The sequence below is a fragment of the Camelina sativa genome, chromosome 7 (assembly GCF_000633955.1).
Source record: "Camelina sativa cultivar DH55 chromosome 7, Cs, whole genome shotgun sequence".
Taxonomy (NCBI): domain Eukaryota; kingdom Viridiplantae; phylum Streptophyta; class Magnoliopsida; order Brassicales; family Brassicaceae; genus Camelina; species Camelina sativa.
In genome coordinates, this window is record NC_025691.1 from 13,162,726 (window position 1) to 13,181,553 (window position 18,828).

General features: G+C 34.8%; 3 protein-coding genes and 1 pseudogene across 3 annotated transcripts in view; 1 reads left to right on the forward strand and 3 right to left on the reverse strand.

Annotated features, from left to right (window-relative positions):
• Window positions 1-3,090, reverse strand: part of LOC104704585 — a 3,751-nt gene extending 661 nt beyond the window's left edge. Inside the window, exons 1-2 of the mRNA XM_010420642.1 lie at window positions 3,045-3,090; window positions 2,589-2,901 (exon numbers count right to left, since the gene is read on the reverse strand). Coding sequence (XP_010418944.1) covers window positions 2,589-2,901; window positions 3,045-3,090 — 359 coding nt within the window. The remainder of the gene's footprint in view (window positions 1-2,588; window positions 2,902-3,044) is intronic.
• Window positions 9,905-13,772, forward strand: LOC104704586 (annotated as a pseudogene).
• LOC104704587 lies at window positions 15,491-16,771 on the reverse strand. Its single transcript, XM_019227056.1, has 2 exons — window positions 16,231-16,771; window positions 15,491-16,083 (listed from the first exon to the last, which is right to left on the reverse strand). Exons 1-2 carry the CDS (start codon window positions 16,769-16,771, stop codon window positions 15,491-15,493), a joined length of 1,134 nt encoding a protein of 377 aa, XP_019082601.1.
• LOC104704588 (glutathione S-transferase T3-like) lies at window positions 17,433-18,387 on the reverse strand. The gene is made up of 2 exons (XM_010420645.1): window positions 17,634-18,387; window positions 17,433-17,461 (listed from the first exon to the last, which is right to left on the reverse strand). Exons 1-2 carry the CDS (start codon window positions 18,385-18,387, stop codon window positions 17,433-17,435), a joined length of 783 nt encoding a protein of 260 aa, XP_010418947.1.

Genomic DNA, 18,828 nt, shown 5'->3' on the forward strand with positions numbered 1-18,828 from the left:
AAAAAAAAAAAAAAAAAAAAAAAAGTTGAATATATTTTTCTATTTTTTTGGAGAAGACTTGTCATTTGAGTTTATAAAAATTGGTATTTTTTTCATTACAATCTGATTTCACTTTTCATCTTTTTAAATGTAGTTATTTATATAATTATATCTCTAACTGTATAACATTTAAAAAGTGGTATAATTCTAAGCCAGAGCTCCTGTAACGAATCTGATTTCACTGATTGTTTTGTTAAATGTTACATGTATGTTGTTAATAAATATTCCCCTCTCAAATGCACCGATTGAACACAGTTTGAAGATTGATCGACTCACCAAGAACATAAATTGTGAGAAAAGAAAAGGACCAAATCAGTTTTTAAAGTTTAGGAGATTTAAGTTGAGATATCACTACCCCGACCATAAGGCTCATACAATTTACTAGAATCTATCACTTTTACAACACACCACAAGGCTCTCACGCAAGAAAATGAAGAAAAAATCATGTAGGTAAGAAGAACCCTCCATTTGATTTAGAGTATTTCTTTGTATGCAGTTATTGATAAAGTAATCAGACACCACAACTGAGAGAAATTTCAAAAATGTCCTCTTTTCCATAACACTTTATAAAAATGCTCTCTTTCTAAAATTTTAACAAAATGTTTCTAAAAATTTGAGATATACTCAAATAAATGTGTAACATTATAAAAACATACACAAGCTATCTTATATACATGCATAAAATCTGATAAATACTTTATATATATACATATACATAATTTATGAAAATTCAATCTTTTTGACATATTTTTCATTAAAATTTAACAGTGAGATAACAAAGAGTAATAAAACAAGATTTATCTAATACACTTTTTAGGATGCTATGTTGTACCATTTAAATTATGTTACAGAAAAACAAATTATGCTCTACTAAAATTTATTCCAGTGGTAAAGATTTTTCATATTGATAAATGATTCAACCACACAATAATAGCAACTGAGGACTTGTTCGTTTGGTGAACCAGACGCAATATTTGGATACAGTATGAAGATGCAGTATCTGGACGAAACATCTAAATGATGTTTGTTTGTCTTTTTGGTTCATGTGTCTAGAAATTGTATCTGAATATCATTATGTTTGTTTTATAATTTGATATTTGAATCTGGATACAATATATGTGAAATGACCAAAAAACCATTTACTTTGTGTTGAAGATATTTTAGTGGTTTTAGTTAAATAATTATCATATTAACTTTAAAGAAAAAACTAAAAACATTTTAAAATGAAATTATCTTGATTTGGCGGAAAAATGAGAATTTGCAGTTTTAGCGGGAAAACAAGATTTTGCAGTTTGTGGCGGGAAAACTTAATTTGCGTTTTGATGGGAAAACGTATTTGTGTTTTTGCATTTTTGGCAGAAAAACTTAAATTTTGCGGTTCTGCGATAGAACGTAATTTTTTTGTTTTGGTGGAAAAACGAGATTTTACGATTTGGCGGGATTACGTAAAATTTAAATTTTAAAAACTTGTGATAAATGTTTGGGTTACATTGATTCTAAAACTTGACACACACTCAACTAATAGAAAGAAACAAACCCATTTCACAATCTAAAATACAGATTGCATAAAAAAATCATCTGCAACAACCAAACCACTTGTGAGCTAAGTCACACTCACTCCTATGATTAAGAGTTAAGACTAGTCGATAAATTTTTGTAACAATACCTTTCACAACAAAATCAGCCTCGAATGCAACAACTGTGGCTTCCATGTCACTTGTATGACCCACCATACCTCCATTTGGAATGTTAACTCGCACCTGAAATTTCAATATCAAAACGTAAGACTATCTCTACTTAGTTACAGGGATGTTTGATAATATGATCATAAGACCATTCATCCACCTCACCTGATCAAACTTGCCACCAACGATTGCATCCCTCGCCTTCTCACCAATTTCAAGAGCTTTCATATTTGGTTGGACATTAAATGATATTCCACTCTCACTTGGGATTTCAACATACTCCTCCAAATTTTTGTTGAAATATCTAGATCGGTTTCCATTCCAGAAGAAGGTGACATGCCCAAACTTGACGGTCTCACTGTTTCAGCCACATACATTGATACATATGTTAGAGATCATATTCAAGAACATAGTACACTCATTGGAAGAAATGTTATCTAGGTCAATGAACTTGGTTTGATCAGCATAGCAAAGGGTGTACAGTTGCAATTCAATTAAAAAAAAAAGGTAAAAGCAACAAGCTAGTTTTCTAAGTGAGCTAAGCAAAGCATATAAGAAAGATGTCAAATACTCAAATGTGGTAGAGACAGAAGTTATAGAACCTGCAAGCAAAAGTGCTAACGCCATTGTGAGCCAAATATTAACTAACACTCACTGATCATAACAGAACACAAACATTGTTCAATCAGAACACAAATTTAGAGACGGCTTGACAACACACCCATTCAATCACTGCCCTATAAGCATCTTCTAGAATCGTCTCAATGCCATTGTAAGTTGCAAGGCAAGTACGAAGTTGTCCCTTGGCCACAAGATTACCTGCTTTGGGAAAATCATCTCTAATGAGAGCAACTTTTTTTCTATGTGGTGTACAATGCGTTGAAGGCTGCAATTTTGGCTAATGTTGCGATTTCGGCGTGAGGGTTTTCGAGCTTAGAGATGAATGATTGCTCACAGTAATGCATGTTCACGGTGTTGAGGCATATGTGTTCGATTTGAATCATTGTTGGTGCATTTGGTGAGATAGATGTTGCTGATGAGATTGTGTCGAGAATGATCAAAGTCGAAATTACGAGAAAAAAATGGTTTTTGTTTGATTGCAAGTAGGGATGTTGTGATGGGTAAAAAAACCAGCCCGACCCGAACCCGAAATAAACCCGTCCATAAAAAACCCGAACTTAAAAAAATTCGAATGGGTTTTAGGTACTGTGGGTAAACCCGAAAAAAATCCATTGATTTCAGGTCTATATGTGGGATTGTGGGTACCCGAATTATATATTTTTCTTCTTCTTAAACTTTTATATCTAACTCTTAGTATACCATTTATATCACATGTATTTGGATTCAGTATTTGACATATAACCATGTGTATTTATATTCATGATTATCATCAAAATAATTATATACGTTCATCTAAATTTAATATTTACCCCATGAAGAAAAATTCATCTAATTCATCTTAATTATAAGTCTACAATAGAAACACCTAAAGCCAAATATTTGTTACTATATCTGTGTAGAAAATGCCTTTTAAAATAACTGTTGAATTCTAAAAAAACTGAAAAAAAAAAAACTGTTGAACTCTTTAGGAGTTGTTGAATATAATAAACATGTGTATGTAAGATGATTCAGTTATTATAACATTCTTCTATGTTCAATGTAACGTATACCATAGTCACACAAAAGAATCAAAATGCTATATTAAACATTTCCACGTAAATATTCTAAATTGACGAACTTAAAAAAAATTACCTGGATGTAAACAGCAAAATCATTTTCACTAGCTTCTTTCGTTTTGAGGATCAGAGGGAGCCCATCCTCATACGTTTTACTTTTGACAAGCTTATAAAATTCTGTACTACATGTGGTAGCCTCTCCCACCATGCTACAACCTGCTCACCTCAGATCCAGGATATGGAGTATAACCTCCTTCCAGCCACTGCAGAAAATGTTCATGATGATGCAGCTAATACATAGTCAAATAATGATAATGCTGAGAAGTCCCAACGGCTGGAGCACCACAAAGAGCTTATGGATGTAACAACGGTGGAACCTCCACAGTTGACCTACAATCAGCCATTAGCGATTCGTGATGAGATGTCAACTCCTGTTGATAAAAGGGAGAGAGGTACTAAGCGTAAGTTTATTCCAGAAAACGAAGATGATGGAGCATCTTCTTCTAAAAGAAAAATTGATGACCATTTTGTTGGACAAGCTTCAGGGGAGGTGGTAACCCCGAAGCCACCATCTCCACCATGAGAATACTTCACTGGAATTGTCAGGGTTTGAGGAACTCTCTGACAATTCATACCTTAAGGATATCACTAACAAGCATAGAGTTGATATCCTGTTCCTCGTGGAAACTAAGAACCAAGACGCATATGTACAACAACTCGGTAATGATCTTCAGTTTCCTCATCAATTTTTGATATCTCCTAATGGTCTTAGTGGAGGGCTAGCTATATTTTGGCGGAATACGGTAAAGTGTGATTTTCTCTCCTCACCAACACTTTACCATAAGGATATGTATATTACATATGGGTCAACTTGCTTTTGTTTGACGTATGTTTATGGAAACCCTGAGAGAAAACCAAGACAGCTTCTATGGAACACTATGGAGACTATGGTCACGAATGGTATCTATCAGAATAAACCTCGGGTGGTACTAGGGGACTTCATTGAGATTGAGAACAATTCAGAAAAGCTTGGAGGGCCTGCAAAACCAGAATGGCAATTTGCTAATTTCAGGAAAATGCTAAGAGCTTTTGGTCTCCATGAAATCAAAACCTATGGAGGTCCATATACCTGGATAGGGAACAGAAGCACAGGTACGGTAAAGTGTAAGCTGGATAGAGTGGTGGCTACAGCGGATTGGAAGGAAAAATTCCCGAAAGCCATAGTTAAGCTGTTTGAATGGGTGGGATCAGATCATAAGCCAATGATTCTTCAAACAGAGGATAACAAATGGAAGGGCATCAAGCTATTTCGATATGACAATAGATGGAGGAATAACCAAGAGGTGCACAAACTTATTCAAAACACATGGACTCGGGATTGTCAGCAACTACCGCCACATCAATTCAAAGAGGCATTATTGAGATGTCGAAATAGTCTTTCTCGCTGGAAGTCAGAACAAAACCTCAATTCATATAAGAACATCCAGAAATTATGCCATGCCCTTCAAAAAGTGTATGATTCATATCCTATTGACTTTAATTGTATTACTAAGCTCAAGTTGAAGCTTCAATATGAATATAGGAGGGAGGATGAGTATTGGTGCACAAAAAGTCGAGTACAATGGATGCAAGCAGGCGATAAGAACATCAGGTTTTTCCATGAGAAAACAAAGCAAAGAAGAAGGCATAATCGCATCACATCCATTCAAGATGCGGATGGTAATATCTTTCAAACCGAGGAAGAGGTCCAAGAGGTTATAAACTCATACTTTACAGATATATATTCCTCTTCTGGTAGTGAGCATATTGAAACCGTTCTTCAATGTCTTCAACCAAAAGTAACTGATGAGATGAATCGACAGCTTACTACACCGGTCACAGAGGAAGAAATTTACAATGCACTAGCCAGTATGAATGTAGATAAAGCGCCAGGACCCGATGGACTGAATGCTGGCTTCTACAAATTCCATTGGAATGACATAAAACCATGTGTGGTTAAATTTATTTCCCATTTTTTTGAGACTGGCTATCTAGATCCACAGCTAAACCACACTCATATATGTCTTATTCCTAAAATAGAATTGCCTACTCAATTTAAGGATTTTAGACCGATTAGCTTATGTAATATAACATACAAGCTAATCTTTAAAATCTTAGCAGATAGGCTCAAACCCTGGCTGCATTCTTTAATATCTGAGTTCCAATCTGCTCTTATACCCGGCAGATTAATTACAGATAACATCATTGTTGCTCATGAACTGTTGCATTCATCACACACCAAAACATCAGAACTCCTTTTATGGCATTGAAGCTTGATATAGCCAAAGCTTTTGATAAAGTTGAATGGAGCTACATTGAAGTTATTCTGAAAAGATTAGGTTTTGCAGATAAATGGTGTCATTGGGTAATGAAGCGTATCACAACAGTATCTTATTCAGTACTTATCAATGGTTCCCCTTCAAGCAAGATAATACCACAAAGAGGTTTGAGGCAAGGTGATCCTCTTTCTCCTTACCTTTACTTATTGTGTACAGAAGGGCTCTCATCCCTTATCTCTGAAGCTGTTAAGGCAAAACATATACAAGGGTTCAAGGCTAGCAGGAATGGCCCTGCCATATTCCATATGTTATTTGCTGATGATTCTCTTCTTTTTTGTAAAGCTACTGAAGAGGAATGCCAGAAAGTTTTGTATCTCTTAAGTACGTATGCCTCAGCATCAGGTCAATGCGTTAATTTCCAGAAGTCAACTATCTTCTTTGGTAAGAATGTCCACCCAAACACTCAACAAAATATTATGAAAACTACTGGAATTACTAAAATAGGAGGTGTTGGGAAATACTTGGGGCTGCCTGAGGCAATTGGAAGAGATAAAAGCAATGTGTTTACCTATATATCTCAAAGATTGCAGAATAAACTGAACAGTTGGTATTCCAAGCTATTATCACAGGGTGGGAAGGAAGTGTTAATCAAAGCTGTTGCTACTGCTCTACCAACGTACACAATGTCCTGTTTTTTGCTACCTAAAAAAATCATCACTCATCTTACAGGACAAATACGGAAATTTTGGTGGTCTGGAGCAAAGGATAAACATAAAATACCTTGGGTATCATGGAGTAAGATGACCAGGCTAAAGCAACATGGAGGAATGGGCTTTAAGGACCTTCATCAGTTCAATATTGCTTTATTGGCGAAAAAAAGGTTTGGAGAATGATCAAAGAGCCGCAGTCTCTCCTTACACGAGTCCTCCAAGCAAAGTATTTCTCCAAATCTCAACTGATAGATGCAAGCTTAGGTCATCATCCTAGTCACGCATGGAGAAGCATTCATCAAAGCAGACAGCTCATTAAGCAAGGACTAAGCTGGAGAATAGGGGACAGTAATACTGTTAGAATATGGAGTGATAATTGGATCGACAATCCTCCACGTCCAGCAAGAATGGCACACCAAAACCAACAAGGCCTTAAATCTCCGAAGGTGACAGATCTAATGATACCCTCTACATCACAGTGGAGCTCAGACAGACTTCAAGAGTTAGTACATCCAGAAGACATCAGACACATACGAAGGATCAGACCTCACATCATTAAGGAACCTGACACTCCAACTTGGATTTTCACAAAAAATGGTCACTATAGTGTAAAATCAGGCTACTACCAACTCACAAAAACGAATATAGATCCTGATCCACTGGTTAAAAAAATATGGAATTCTCAATGGTCTTTACAAGCTCCGCTGAAGATAAACACTTTTGGTGGAAAGCTCTCCACAATGCTCTCCCAGTTGCTGAGACGCTAGCATTAAGGCGCATGAAGGTTCCTCGTGATTGCAACCTTTGTGGTGAAGCACAAGAATCCATTAATCATCTTCTCTTTCAATGCAGAATCGCAAGAGAAGTATGGGAGTTATCAACACTTCAGTTTAATCCAGGTCAGCTTGATCCTAGCTACTCTCTGGTTAAATTTATTCAAAGGTTGTTCTCCTTAAAAAGTGAGGGTTCTCCGAAGGATTACATTTTCCCGTTCATTGGTTGGAGAATATGGAAATCTCGCAATGATCTTCTTTATAACAACAAATGGTGGGCAATTCCAGACATTATCAATAAAGCCCTCATGGACCATCGTTTATGGAGAGAAGCTAATAGTGATTCAAGGCTCCACATAGCATCAAGCAAGGAGAAATATAAGGATCATGATCCCAACAGCTATGTAGATCTAACTCAAACCAATTCATTATATTGTTACACAGATGGATCATGGCTCAACAATCAAAGCAATGCTGGAATAGGATGGACACTGCACAATGAGCAAGGTGACTGTATCTTGAAGGGATCTTCATCAATTGAGCCCACCAGTTCAGCTCTTGAGGCAGAGGCCTTTGCACTTAGGGAAGCTATCCTCCAGAATAAGCGTCTTGGTTATTATCCGGTTACCTTCTGTGGAGACTCAAGGATTATATATACTTACTTGGAAAAGGCTCAGAAAAGAGAATGTCCACTGGAACATGTTGCAGAAGTTCAAGGGTGCTTGGAGGACATACTTGCTTTGAGTAATAGTCTCCATAAATTTAAATTTGTTGGTAGAAATAGCAATGTTTTAGCTGATGCACTAGCAAAGGAGGCTAGAATTAAGAATTCTCCTTTGGTCATCTCTTGGGTTTGTAATATATGATCAAACGATGTACTCATGCTTTTATAATAGAATGTTTGGCCGAAAAAAAAAAAAATTACCCGATATAAAATAAAATTCATTTTCCAAAGGTTTACACGTGTCATTTACATTGTATTGTTTTTTATTTTTCTGACAAAAAATCCTATGGGTACCCATTACCTAGTAGGGTAAACCCGTGTGAGACTTTAATTATAAATGAACGACCTGTTTTGAACCCGCGTTTGCTTCTAACTTAAAATCAGATCTATGGGCTTTAAATTTTACACAGGTCTCAGATACTTAGTGGGTTTTAACCCACCATACCCAGTGGGTTTTAACCCACCATTAACATCCCGAATCGCAAGTTAACGAATAGGCTTGGGTAAAATAACTAAAATTTAAAAAACATTTAGGGTTTAGGGTTAATTAATATAATGTGAACTAAAAAGGATCCAAATCCAAATCGTAATCAGTTAAAATATAAAGACCTACATCTCTAGATCTGTAGAACTGGTATCAAAGCGAAGCTGAACGGCTATAGGAAGCGGAACGAGGAGAAATACAGTTGATAAGATTAAATACACTCACCCAATCCTAATCCTTCAAAAATTCAAATTAAATTTGTATTTGTTTCTTTTTCTTTTATATTTCTATGACAATCAATGATTTTACATTGTTACGTTGTGTTTACAACCAAACTATATGTCCTTTACATGTTCTATGATTCTGTCTCACGCAAACCTTACTATGACTGGTGGAGATATCTAAGCACTACATGTCTGAGTTCACCTCCTATATCGAACTAACCCTCATATATATATTGGCTTAATTAGGATTCAAACATCGAGATTTAACCGTTATTCAAATGTAAAGGACATCTAAAAATCATTTATGTGAACGATTGGAGGAGACTTGCCCACTAAAACAAGTTCGAAGATATATGTGATTTGAGAAAGTGTATACCCGTGTAAGAGAAGACTAAAATAATGATCGTCAGCCAACAACATTACCAAACCAAGAAGAATAGTAATTTATGCTGACAGAACGTTGAAGGGACCCTAATGACTCATGGGATTAGTACATTAGTGGAAAAAAAAACATTTTCCTAATATAAAACTGATCATATAACACATCGTAAGGTTAAGTATGAAAACGGATGGAAGTTGATGACTTAAAAGATATAGAGGTGGATGATATTAGGTGTTGTTCGTTTGGTGAACCAGACACAGTAACTAGACGCAAATGCATGTTGTTATTCGTTTAGTAACAATTAAAGACATGAACTAGATGAGGTATCTAGATGAGTTTTCAAAACTCATCCAAAATACGGAATTTCTGGATGAGTTATTTTAGAGAGCAATTTTGGTTAATAATTTAATTTTGCAATTTATTAATAAATTAAGAAACAATCAGAATAAGGAAGAGCAACTTTGGTTATTCTTAATATTGATATATGTTTTTTTTTTTTTTGCCAAGACTAGTTTTTTATATCCATTAAAATCGAAACAAATCATAAAGACTGTATTTGGAATACATTTTGGTTTTAAACAAAAAACAATTTATGGGTAACTCTTATTCGCACATTCCCAAAATTAAACTTCTGTTTCAACGGACGAAATAAAAAATGATATCATATGCATTAACAAATACTAACCAATCAATATCATTGCAAAAGAAACTACTGAATTTTAACCATTAATTAATAACAAAAATCAAGTTCATTTTAACTGTTCATCAAGCGAGACTAACTCTATATAAGTAGGTAAAAAAGGCCAACACTTCTCATTGTCTCTTATTAAACAAGAATTAATAAAAATAATTTTCTAATATCTCCATATACCCTAAATAAACACAAGAAATGGTCCTCATGGCTTATTCGTTTAAGACTTTGTGTTTATCTCTCATGCTCATTGTCGTTGCAAGTCGTTCGACAATTAAACCAAAAGTCTTTAACGTCCAACGTTATGGTTCGAAGCCGGATGGAAAAACTGATAACGCCCATGGGTGGAGCTAGGGTAGAAGCATGTGGGTTAATTGACCCTGGTGAAATTTTAAATTTAGTTGAATTTTTAGGAAAAAATCAAATTGACCTTGATAAAATAGCAGAATTGATGCGCCCTCCTGGACTTGGCGAGTCCAATCAAGTTTGGTTCTGGCAAATTGATGCAGAGAAGCAAACCTCCTGGACTTGGTGAGCAATCCTCTGACTGCGCCCTCTAGCTCTTCACTTTCTTCGTTGCAATGTGGGTAATGGAAGGATAGCAAGTTTCTGGTTTGATTGGTGGACTCCGCTAGGTCCCTTGGTGGACTACATGGGGCCAACGGGGCCTTCCCAATCAGGGGTTCCGCTAAACCAGACTTTGGCCCAAGCATGCTCTCATATTGGGTGGAAAATAAGATCAGCAAGATCAATTCAAGCGGAAGCTCTCCAAACTCACCTCACAACAGTTCCCTTGCCAACGTTATGCTCAGAGCCAGACTATTTCACTTGGAAAATTGAAGACTCGGAGCTGGAACAATTCAACACTTTGAAAACTTGGGAAATCATTCGCCCACGTCAACCTCCTCAGTCTTGGACCAGTCAAGTTTGGTTCAAAGGGGCTATTCCAAGACATGCATTCATGATGTGGCTTTTGCACCTCGACAGATTGCCAACTCGCACAAGATTGGTAAGCTGGGGTATGCAAATTGCTTCATCCTGTTGTATCTGTGGTAGGGATCCAGAAGACAGAGAGCATTTATTCCTCCGTTGTGATCTTAGTGAGGATCTGTGGACAGAGGTAACGCGGCGGCTAGGATATCGCCCATTTGTATTCCATACCTGGAACGCATTCTCAGCGTGGCTAGATGTCAAGGACTCCACATCCTCCTTAACTCTCCGGCGGATAGTGGCACAGGCAACCCTCTATGCTATTTGGACTGAGAGGAACGCAAGGCTTCACAACAATCAGTCAACCACATCGCACGTTCTTTTCAAGACCCTCGACAGGCAAATCCGAGATGCCGTCATCGCAAAGCATCATCATAAAGACTTTAAGGATTCACTTCAAGAATGGCTAACTTTTGTGTAATCCTCCCTTAATTGTAAAGGGTTGTATCAGATCCCCTCTGTTTTTATTTTTTTTTTGGGCAGGGGTTATCTAATGTTTCCAAGCTACTGTAAAATTTTACAATTGAGTTTCAGTAATGAAAATTCACAATTTTACAAAAAAAAAAAAAAATAGCAGAATTGACCCCTATAAAAAAAATTAATAACAAAATTGACTTCTTAAATTATATTTTGACCTTGATGAATTGAATTCCTAGCTCCGCTACTGATAACACCAATGTACGTATACAAAAAAATTTCTAAATTGGTTTTTCACCATTTAGTTTCGAGAGAAAAATCTACAAAATAATTATAAACTTATATGACCAATTTTTCTAAATTATTTTTCTTTTCACCATTTAGTTTTGAGAGGAAAATCTACGACATAATTATAAACATCTAGGACCAATATATATATGCAAAAGATTTAAAAAAAAACTATTTTAAATTGTTATGATATACTTAGTTTAATAATTAACTTGTGTCCTTTTCCACTCACACGAAATTAGGCATTCACAAATGTATAGAGCCATGCATGTGCGAGGAGCAGGGGAAGTAGTAAAATCTACGTACCAAAAGGAACTTTCTATCTTGGTGGTGTAGAGTTCGTGGGTCCATGCAAAAATCCTATTGAATTTGTTATCGATGGAACTTTATTGGCTCCTTCAAATCCTAGAGACATTAAACAAGACATGTGGATCAACTTTAGGTACATTAATAATCTTTCGATCTCCGGTTTTGGTACACTTGACGGCCAAGGAAAAGAGTCTTGGCCACTAAATGACTGCCACAAAAACCCCAATTGTCCTAAACTAGCTATGGTAACATTTCTTAAACTTCTTTAAGTTACACTTCATTTTCAACTACAGTAAAACCTCTATAAATTAATACTCTATAAATTAATAATCACTATAAATTAATAAATTTTGCTGGTCCCAAGTCGGGCCAGTGTAAAAATTAACAATATTCGATAAGATAATAAAATAATAATTTTTTTGAAATCTCAATGTAAAATATGGTCCCAATAATATCATAAATTAATAATCATGTAAATTTATATATATATATATATATATATATATACTGATATAATAGTGTATGTTTCTCCTAAAACTCATTTCTATAGAACATTTGTAATGTTGTATTTTCAAACTATAATGATATCTCTAAAATATTTTATAACATGTCATACAAATAATTAAATTTTAAAGTTTTAATTTTTAGATATGCATCATTTACAATTTGATAATTAGACAGATTATTAAAATATGAGAATTAATATTATTATTATTCATAAATTTGAATTTATGTATGTCATGTGTATAAGTCAATTTGTTTATAGTATTTGTAATTTATTGTCAATAATGCTTTATAAATATTACAAGTTCAATTCCTAAACCATAAAATTTATAACATCCGAAAGTTTAATCTTATTTTGCTATAATTGTTCCAATTCATAATTTAAAAAAAAAAAAACAATTAAAAATATATCTATAAATTAATAATTATTAATTTACAGTGTAAATTAATAATTATTAATTTATAGATAAATTAATATCACTATAAATTAATAAAATGTCTTGGTCCCAACATTATTAATTTATAGAGGTTTTACTGTATATGCTTATTATTTACATTTAAAGCGTAGTACAGAACATTTGATATGAAACTTATACAATGAAAAGAAATTGATTTAATCATTATTTCTTATATACAATTAACGTTTTTAGTCCTTTTCTATATGTATGAGAAAGTAGCAAGTGTTTTAATTAATTTGAATTTTTTCACAGACTATGGGATTTGCATTCGTGAACAACTCAAATATCAAAGACATAACATCACTAAACAGCAAAATGGGACATTTCAATTTCTTCTCCGTCCATCATTTTAACATTACCGGTGTCACTATAACAGCTCCCAGTGATAGTCCCAACACTGACGGTATCAAGATGGGTTCATGTAGCAACATTCACATCTCAAACACAAACATTGGTACTGGAGACGATTGTATCGCTATTCTCTCTGGAACCACTAACCTCGATATCTCAAACGTCAAGTGTGGTCCCAGACATGGGATCTGTGTTGGAAGCTTAGGGAAGAACAAAGACGAGAAAGATGTGAAGGACTTAACAATAAGAGACATCGTTTTCAATGGCACAAGTGATGGTATTCGGATCAAGACTTGGGAATCTTCAGCTTCAAAGATTCTTGTTTCAAACTTCGTGTATGAGAATATTCAGATGATTGATGTTGAAAAAGCGATCAACATCGATCAGAAGTATTGTCCTCACCCACCTTGTGAACATGAAAAGAAGGTTAACTTTCTATGAAAAAAAAAAACAACTTATTTTTTTTTATCAAAATCAAAGACAAGAAAAATACAACTTGTTGTTTCTTTTGTCAGGGTGAGTCTCACGTTCAGATCCAAGACATTAAGTTAAAGAACATATATGGAACATCAAAGAACAAATTGGCAGTAAATCTGCAATGTAGCAAGAGCTTTCCGTGCAAAAATGTTGAGCTAATTGACATTAACCTAAAGCATAACGGAGTTGGGGATGGTTCTTCCACTACGATGTGTGAAAATGTTGACGGATCTGCTAGTAGTAAGATGGTTCCTCAATATTGTCTAAATTGATTTGCCGGTCCATCAATGCAATGACAATATTTTCTATATGATATTTTCATTTATGTATTAATATAATTATCTAAGTAAATGGTGTGTAATATTTTCTTTTCTTTTTTTTAACCAAATTTTCGAACCGAATCATAACCATGTAAATATGTTTTTTTTTTTTTTTTTTTTTGGTAAGGTGTAAATATGTTTCTTTGTTCTATATATAATTACTAAAGTTATAAATGAACGGTTAGTCTGAAAATAAGTATTCATAATATTGAGCTTTTAATATAAAAAAAAAGAGAGAAATTCCTTTAAATACCACTAAAGAGTTTTTTAATTCAAAAGTACCACATTTTAGTTTTTTTTCCAAAATTACCACAAACACAAAAATTGATTTTTAATGATGTAGAATTTTTTTTTAGGTTTGGGTTGACACATTTAGTTTTAGGGTATAGTTTTTAGGGGTAGGATTTAGTATTTAGAATTTAGTAATTAGTTTTTAGTGTTAGAACTTTAGTTCAATTATGTGGTATTTCTGGAAAAAGTACATTTTAATGGTTTTTTTGGGAAAAAAAAACTAAATTATAGTATTTTTGGAATAAAAACTTATTTTAGTGATATTTATAACAATTGCCCAAAAAGAATCGATAGTTATTTTATTAATGTTAAATAGTCTAATTAATAAAAATTAAAGGAAAATGCTGTTCGGGATATCCTTTATTTTAAAATTCACAAATCACCTGACCAATATATATCTGCCACATGAATTTTATTTTCAATTTAGAAATACAGCAGAATAAAAAGAAAAACGAACACTGTAAGTCCCCTAAATAATCGGATAATTGAATCTTTCCGAATAATAAATAAACCATTTAAATGTTTCTCTCTCCGATTAAAATGCTTCTCCAAGATCTCTCCACGATCTCCATCTTCCATGATCTCAACTTCTTCTAATAACTTCCTTAAGATTCAATATAAAATCTAATGCACTAGCAAGTCTCTTCTTCTCAAACCACTCGACAAAATGCTCATCAACAAAATGATAGATTTATTTTTTAATGTCCTAAAAGATTTATTTTTTAATGTCCGAACTCTACAACTCAGCAATGGGACCATGGCCACCTTCGGTTGGAAACAATGTAACTCTCTCTCTCTCTCTCTTTTCTTGGGTCGATAGTCTATCTCTCTCTCTCTCTTTCTCTTTTCTTGGGTCAATAGTCTATCTCTATCTGTTTTCATTTTTCAGTGATCGAAATCTGTTACAAACCAATAGTTGACGGGACCAAAAGTGAACAACTAGATCAAACACGTACTAGACGTGAATAGCTACAAGCCGTTGGCAGGAAACAACAATAATGGACTTAGATCTGAAAGATTTGATCATCGAGAGGAGTCACGTTAAGGAGTTCATTATGGTCATATGAGGAGTTCATTAGGGCATCTACATCAAAGGATTTAACCAAAGTATCTTAAAACATATTTTATTTTAAATTTTGAAAAAAATGAAATTAAAAATTTCTTAAGAAACTTAGATATTTCATGCGTCCATTGAAGGTTGTTAAATTTGAGGTTCTTAAAAAAGTATATATATATTTTTATTGTAAATTATTATGGTATTTTGTTTAAATTCATAAGACTTGTATACTTTAAAAAAACTTAAAAATATTGCATTTAATAAAAATTTAAACAAACATTACATAAAAGCATATTAAAAATAAATTACGAAATGATTAATTTTAATATTGATTTGTGCCAAACTTTTCCCATATATGCTCAACCAAATCCGCTTGCAGTCGGTCATGTATTTTCTTGTCACGAACTTCATTTCGAATGGTTATCGTATCGCCCATCATATTTCTGAGATTTGAAGGGATGTCTGTAGAATACGTGAAATCCACTTCCGAAGTTCGGTTTGATTCTACTTGTGCAAATGTGGCCTCATCATACTGAGTATACCCATCACGTTCATCTTCTACAATCATGTTGTGCAATATGATACATGCTCTCATTATGTTTCCAATTTTTACCTTATCCAACATAAGAGCTGGGTTTTTGACTATGGCAAATCGAGCTTGCAAGACTCCAAAAGCACGTTCGACATCTTTACGTACAGCTTCTTGGTACGTAGCAAATAACGATGCTTTCGGATCTTGTGGCATTGAAATTGATTTGACAAAAGTAGCCCATTTTGGATAAATACCATCGGTGAGATAGTAAGCCATACGATATTGTCGTCCGTTGACAAAGTATTTTACTTTGGGAGCTACACCTTGTAATATGTCATCAAAAACTGGTGAGCGATCGAGAATATTGATATCGTTTAATGTACCTGGAGCTCCAAAAAATGCATGTCATATCCAGAGGTCTTGTGAAGCTACAGCCTCTAAAACAATTGTTGGCTTTCCAGATCCACGTGTATATTGACCTTTCCATGCAGTCGGGCAATTCTTCCACTCCCAATGCATACAATCTATGCTTCCTATCATCCCGGGAAATCCGCGTACCTCTCCAATATCGAGTAGTCGCTGAAGATCTTCTGGTGTGGGCCTGCGTAGATACTCATCTCCAAATAAATGAACTATTCCTTCAACAAACTTTTCCAAACATAACATAGCAGTGCTTTCAGCAAGACGGAGGTATTCGTCAAACGCATCCGCTGCAGAACCATACGCCATCATACGAATTGCTGCTGTACACTTTTGTATTGCAGAGAGACCTAGCCTTCCGTGACCATTTCTTCTTTGTTCAAAGTATGGAACTTCTGTTGAGAGTCGTTCGACAATACGCATAAATAAGGGTTTGTTCATTCTAAAACGGCGACGAAAGATTTGAGGAGGATATGTTGCATCTTCACGGAAATAGTCATCCCATAAGCGTTGGTGACCCTCTTCACGTTTTCTTTCAATGTGGACTCGTTTCTTCTTCTCAGGTTCCAACGGATTCATTGCTTGATCAAAACGATTCTGGATTGCTTGATCAAAATAATTGTTGAGTGTTTGATCAAAATACTCATCCATCTTTTCTTCAATGTTATTAGAAGAAGATGCCTTTTAAAAAAAAAAATAGAAGAAGAGCTTGATAAAGTGTTTGAATAATATTGTAGAAGAAGAAGAATATGTGGGTACAAAGATGAAAAAGCTTGATATTGTGGGTACAAAGATGAAAAAGCTTGATATTGTGAGTACAAATTGTGGGTACAAAGATGAAAAAGCTTGATATTTATGTGTCTACGAAGATGGTCTTATATATTGATGACCTTGTGGTGTTACAAAGGCATGACACTCTCGTCCGTGAACATAACATGTGACTCTAAGCAAAAGATTTCTTGTCCGTGAGAAAAAGATGCAGGTCCGTGATTGCTTCTTGTCCGTGACCAACAGCTTCTTGTCTTCTTCTTCTTCTTGTCGGCAATCCTAATGGAAGGAGACATAACAATCATTTGACCATTGCATATCATTAAAACAAGTTAAACTGAAACAAATCAAGCAAACAATGAAAGCAATCATTCGGTGAAACAGAGTTATGCATATCATTAAAACAAGTTAAACTGAAACAAATCAAGCAAACAATGAAAGCAATCATTCGGTGAAACAGAGTTATGCATATCATTAAGACAAGTTAAACTGAAACAATACAAGCAAACATTGAGAGAAAACAACACAAATACATCGTTAATAGTCAAGAGTTGACAAACATTCGGTAAATATCTTAAACACAACATAACAAACACATCAAACATAAACTCAAACTGAAACTAACTTGACAACATGTCATTTATTATCTTATTCTTCAAAGCGATTTCCATTTCAGTCAAAGGCTCAGTTTTAGCAAGTAGACGGTCAAGCATTTTATGTTTGTTTTGCTTCTCTTCAATTATACTTTGTTTCTCTTTCAAGGCAAATTCCATTTGTCTTATCTCCCACATGCTCTGAAACTCGACAAGGGAAGAGCCTTCTGGAGCTGAGGTTGGCTTGTTCACAAGCCTTTTACCTTTCGCCTTTGCTGCCTTAATACCAGTAGGCCGAGCTTCCTCCTCTACATCATTCACTGGAACCGAGCTTGATGACTGTGAGTGAAGATCACTACACTTCCTTCTCTTTGATGCTCCATTACCTTTCGCAGAATTGGATCCACACCATTTCTGATCATGGCGAAGCTCCCTCCAAGCATGCTCAAGTGTGAACTTCACCTTATAATCGTTGAAGAAGATTTCATAAGCCATTTTCATTACATCATCTTCATTCTGGCCACTTGATTTCAGCTTTGTTGCAGCCTCATAGCTTCCAACAAACTTGCAGACTGTTTCGTTGATCTTTTGCCACCTTTGCTTGCAATGACTAGGCTCTCTCTTTTCTACACCAACTAGCTTAGGATTTGAAGCATAATAAGTTGCAATTCGTGACCAAAAAGTACCAAATTTTTGATCGACAGCAACAACTGGATCCTTGCTAGTGTTGAGCCAAGCACCGATGAGGGCCACATCTTCTGTGTGTGACCACTTCCTTCTACGCTCCTTTGATTTCTGTTCACCTACAGGTCCCTCCTCAGCATACGAATGGGTTTCAAGGGTGTGGATTTCTTGTTGACTACTTAACAGGTCCACAAAACCTAAAGCTTCACTAAATGGGTCCATAGGCAAGTTTCTGGGTTGAGTTTAAAAGACGATCGAGAATAATGAAGGGTTGATTGTCTGGTTATGTGTGTAAAGGAGAAGAAAGGTATGTGTTTAGGTTCAGCTAAACACTTAATATATAACTAGAAGTGAGGTGTAACCGTGTAAGTGTATTTGGTTTTTAAATATTGATAACAAGCCATCAATGACAACTACTAAGCATTGAGTATAACCTAACACTAGACAATAAGTGTATTACTGTGACAACAACCAACAATGTGTGTTTAAGTGTGACAATACAAGCAAACAATGACAAGTTTCAAAGCATTGAGTGTTTAAATGTGACATTTACCAAACAGTTCTTGTCAATTTAATGATGCAAATTCATGATGCAAATAACCGAAAGACTAAGAAAGAGAAAGAGACATCAATGACCAACCAAAGACCCTTAAAGCCAGCAAC

Excerpts from the sequence above, each read along its gene's own strand:
- LOC104704587 (XM_019227056.1), bottom strand. The coding sequence starts at position 16,771 with ATGGATGAGTATTTTGATCAAACACTCAACAATTATTTTGATCAAGCA. Across the intron at positions 16,084-16,230 it reads ATTTCCCGGGATGATAGGAA|GTACATTAAACGATATCAAT; the intron begins GCATAGATTGTA and ends TTGGAGCTCCAG.
- LOC104704588 (XM_010420645.1), bottom strand. The coding sequence starts at position 18,387 with ATGGACCCATTTAGTGAAGCTTTAGGTTTTGTGGACCTGTTAAGTAGT. Across the intron at positions 17,462-17,633 it reads TGCCTTGAAAGAGAAACAAA|ATATTTACCGAATGTTTGTC; the intron begins GTATAATTGAAG and ends GTTGTGTTTAAG.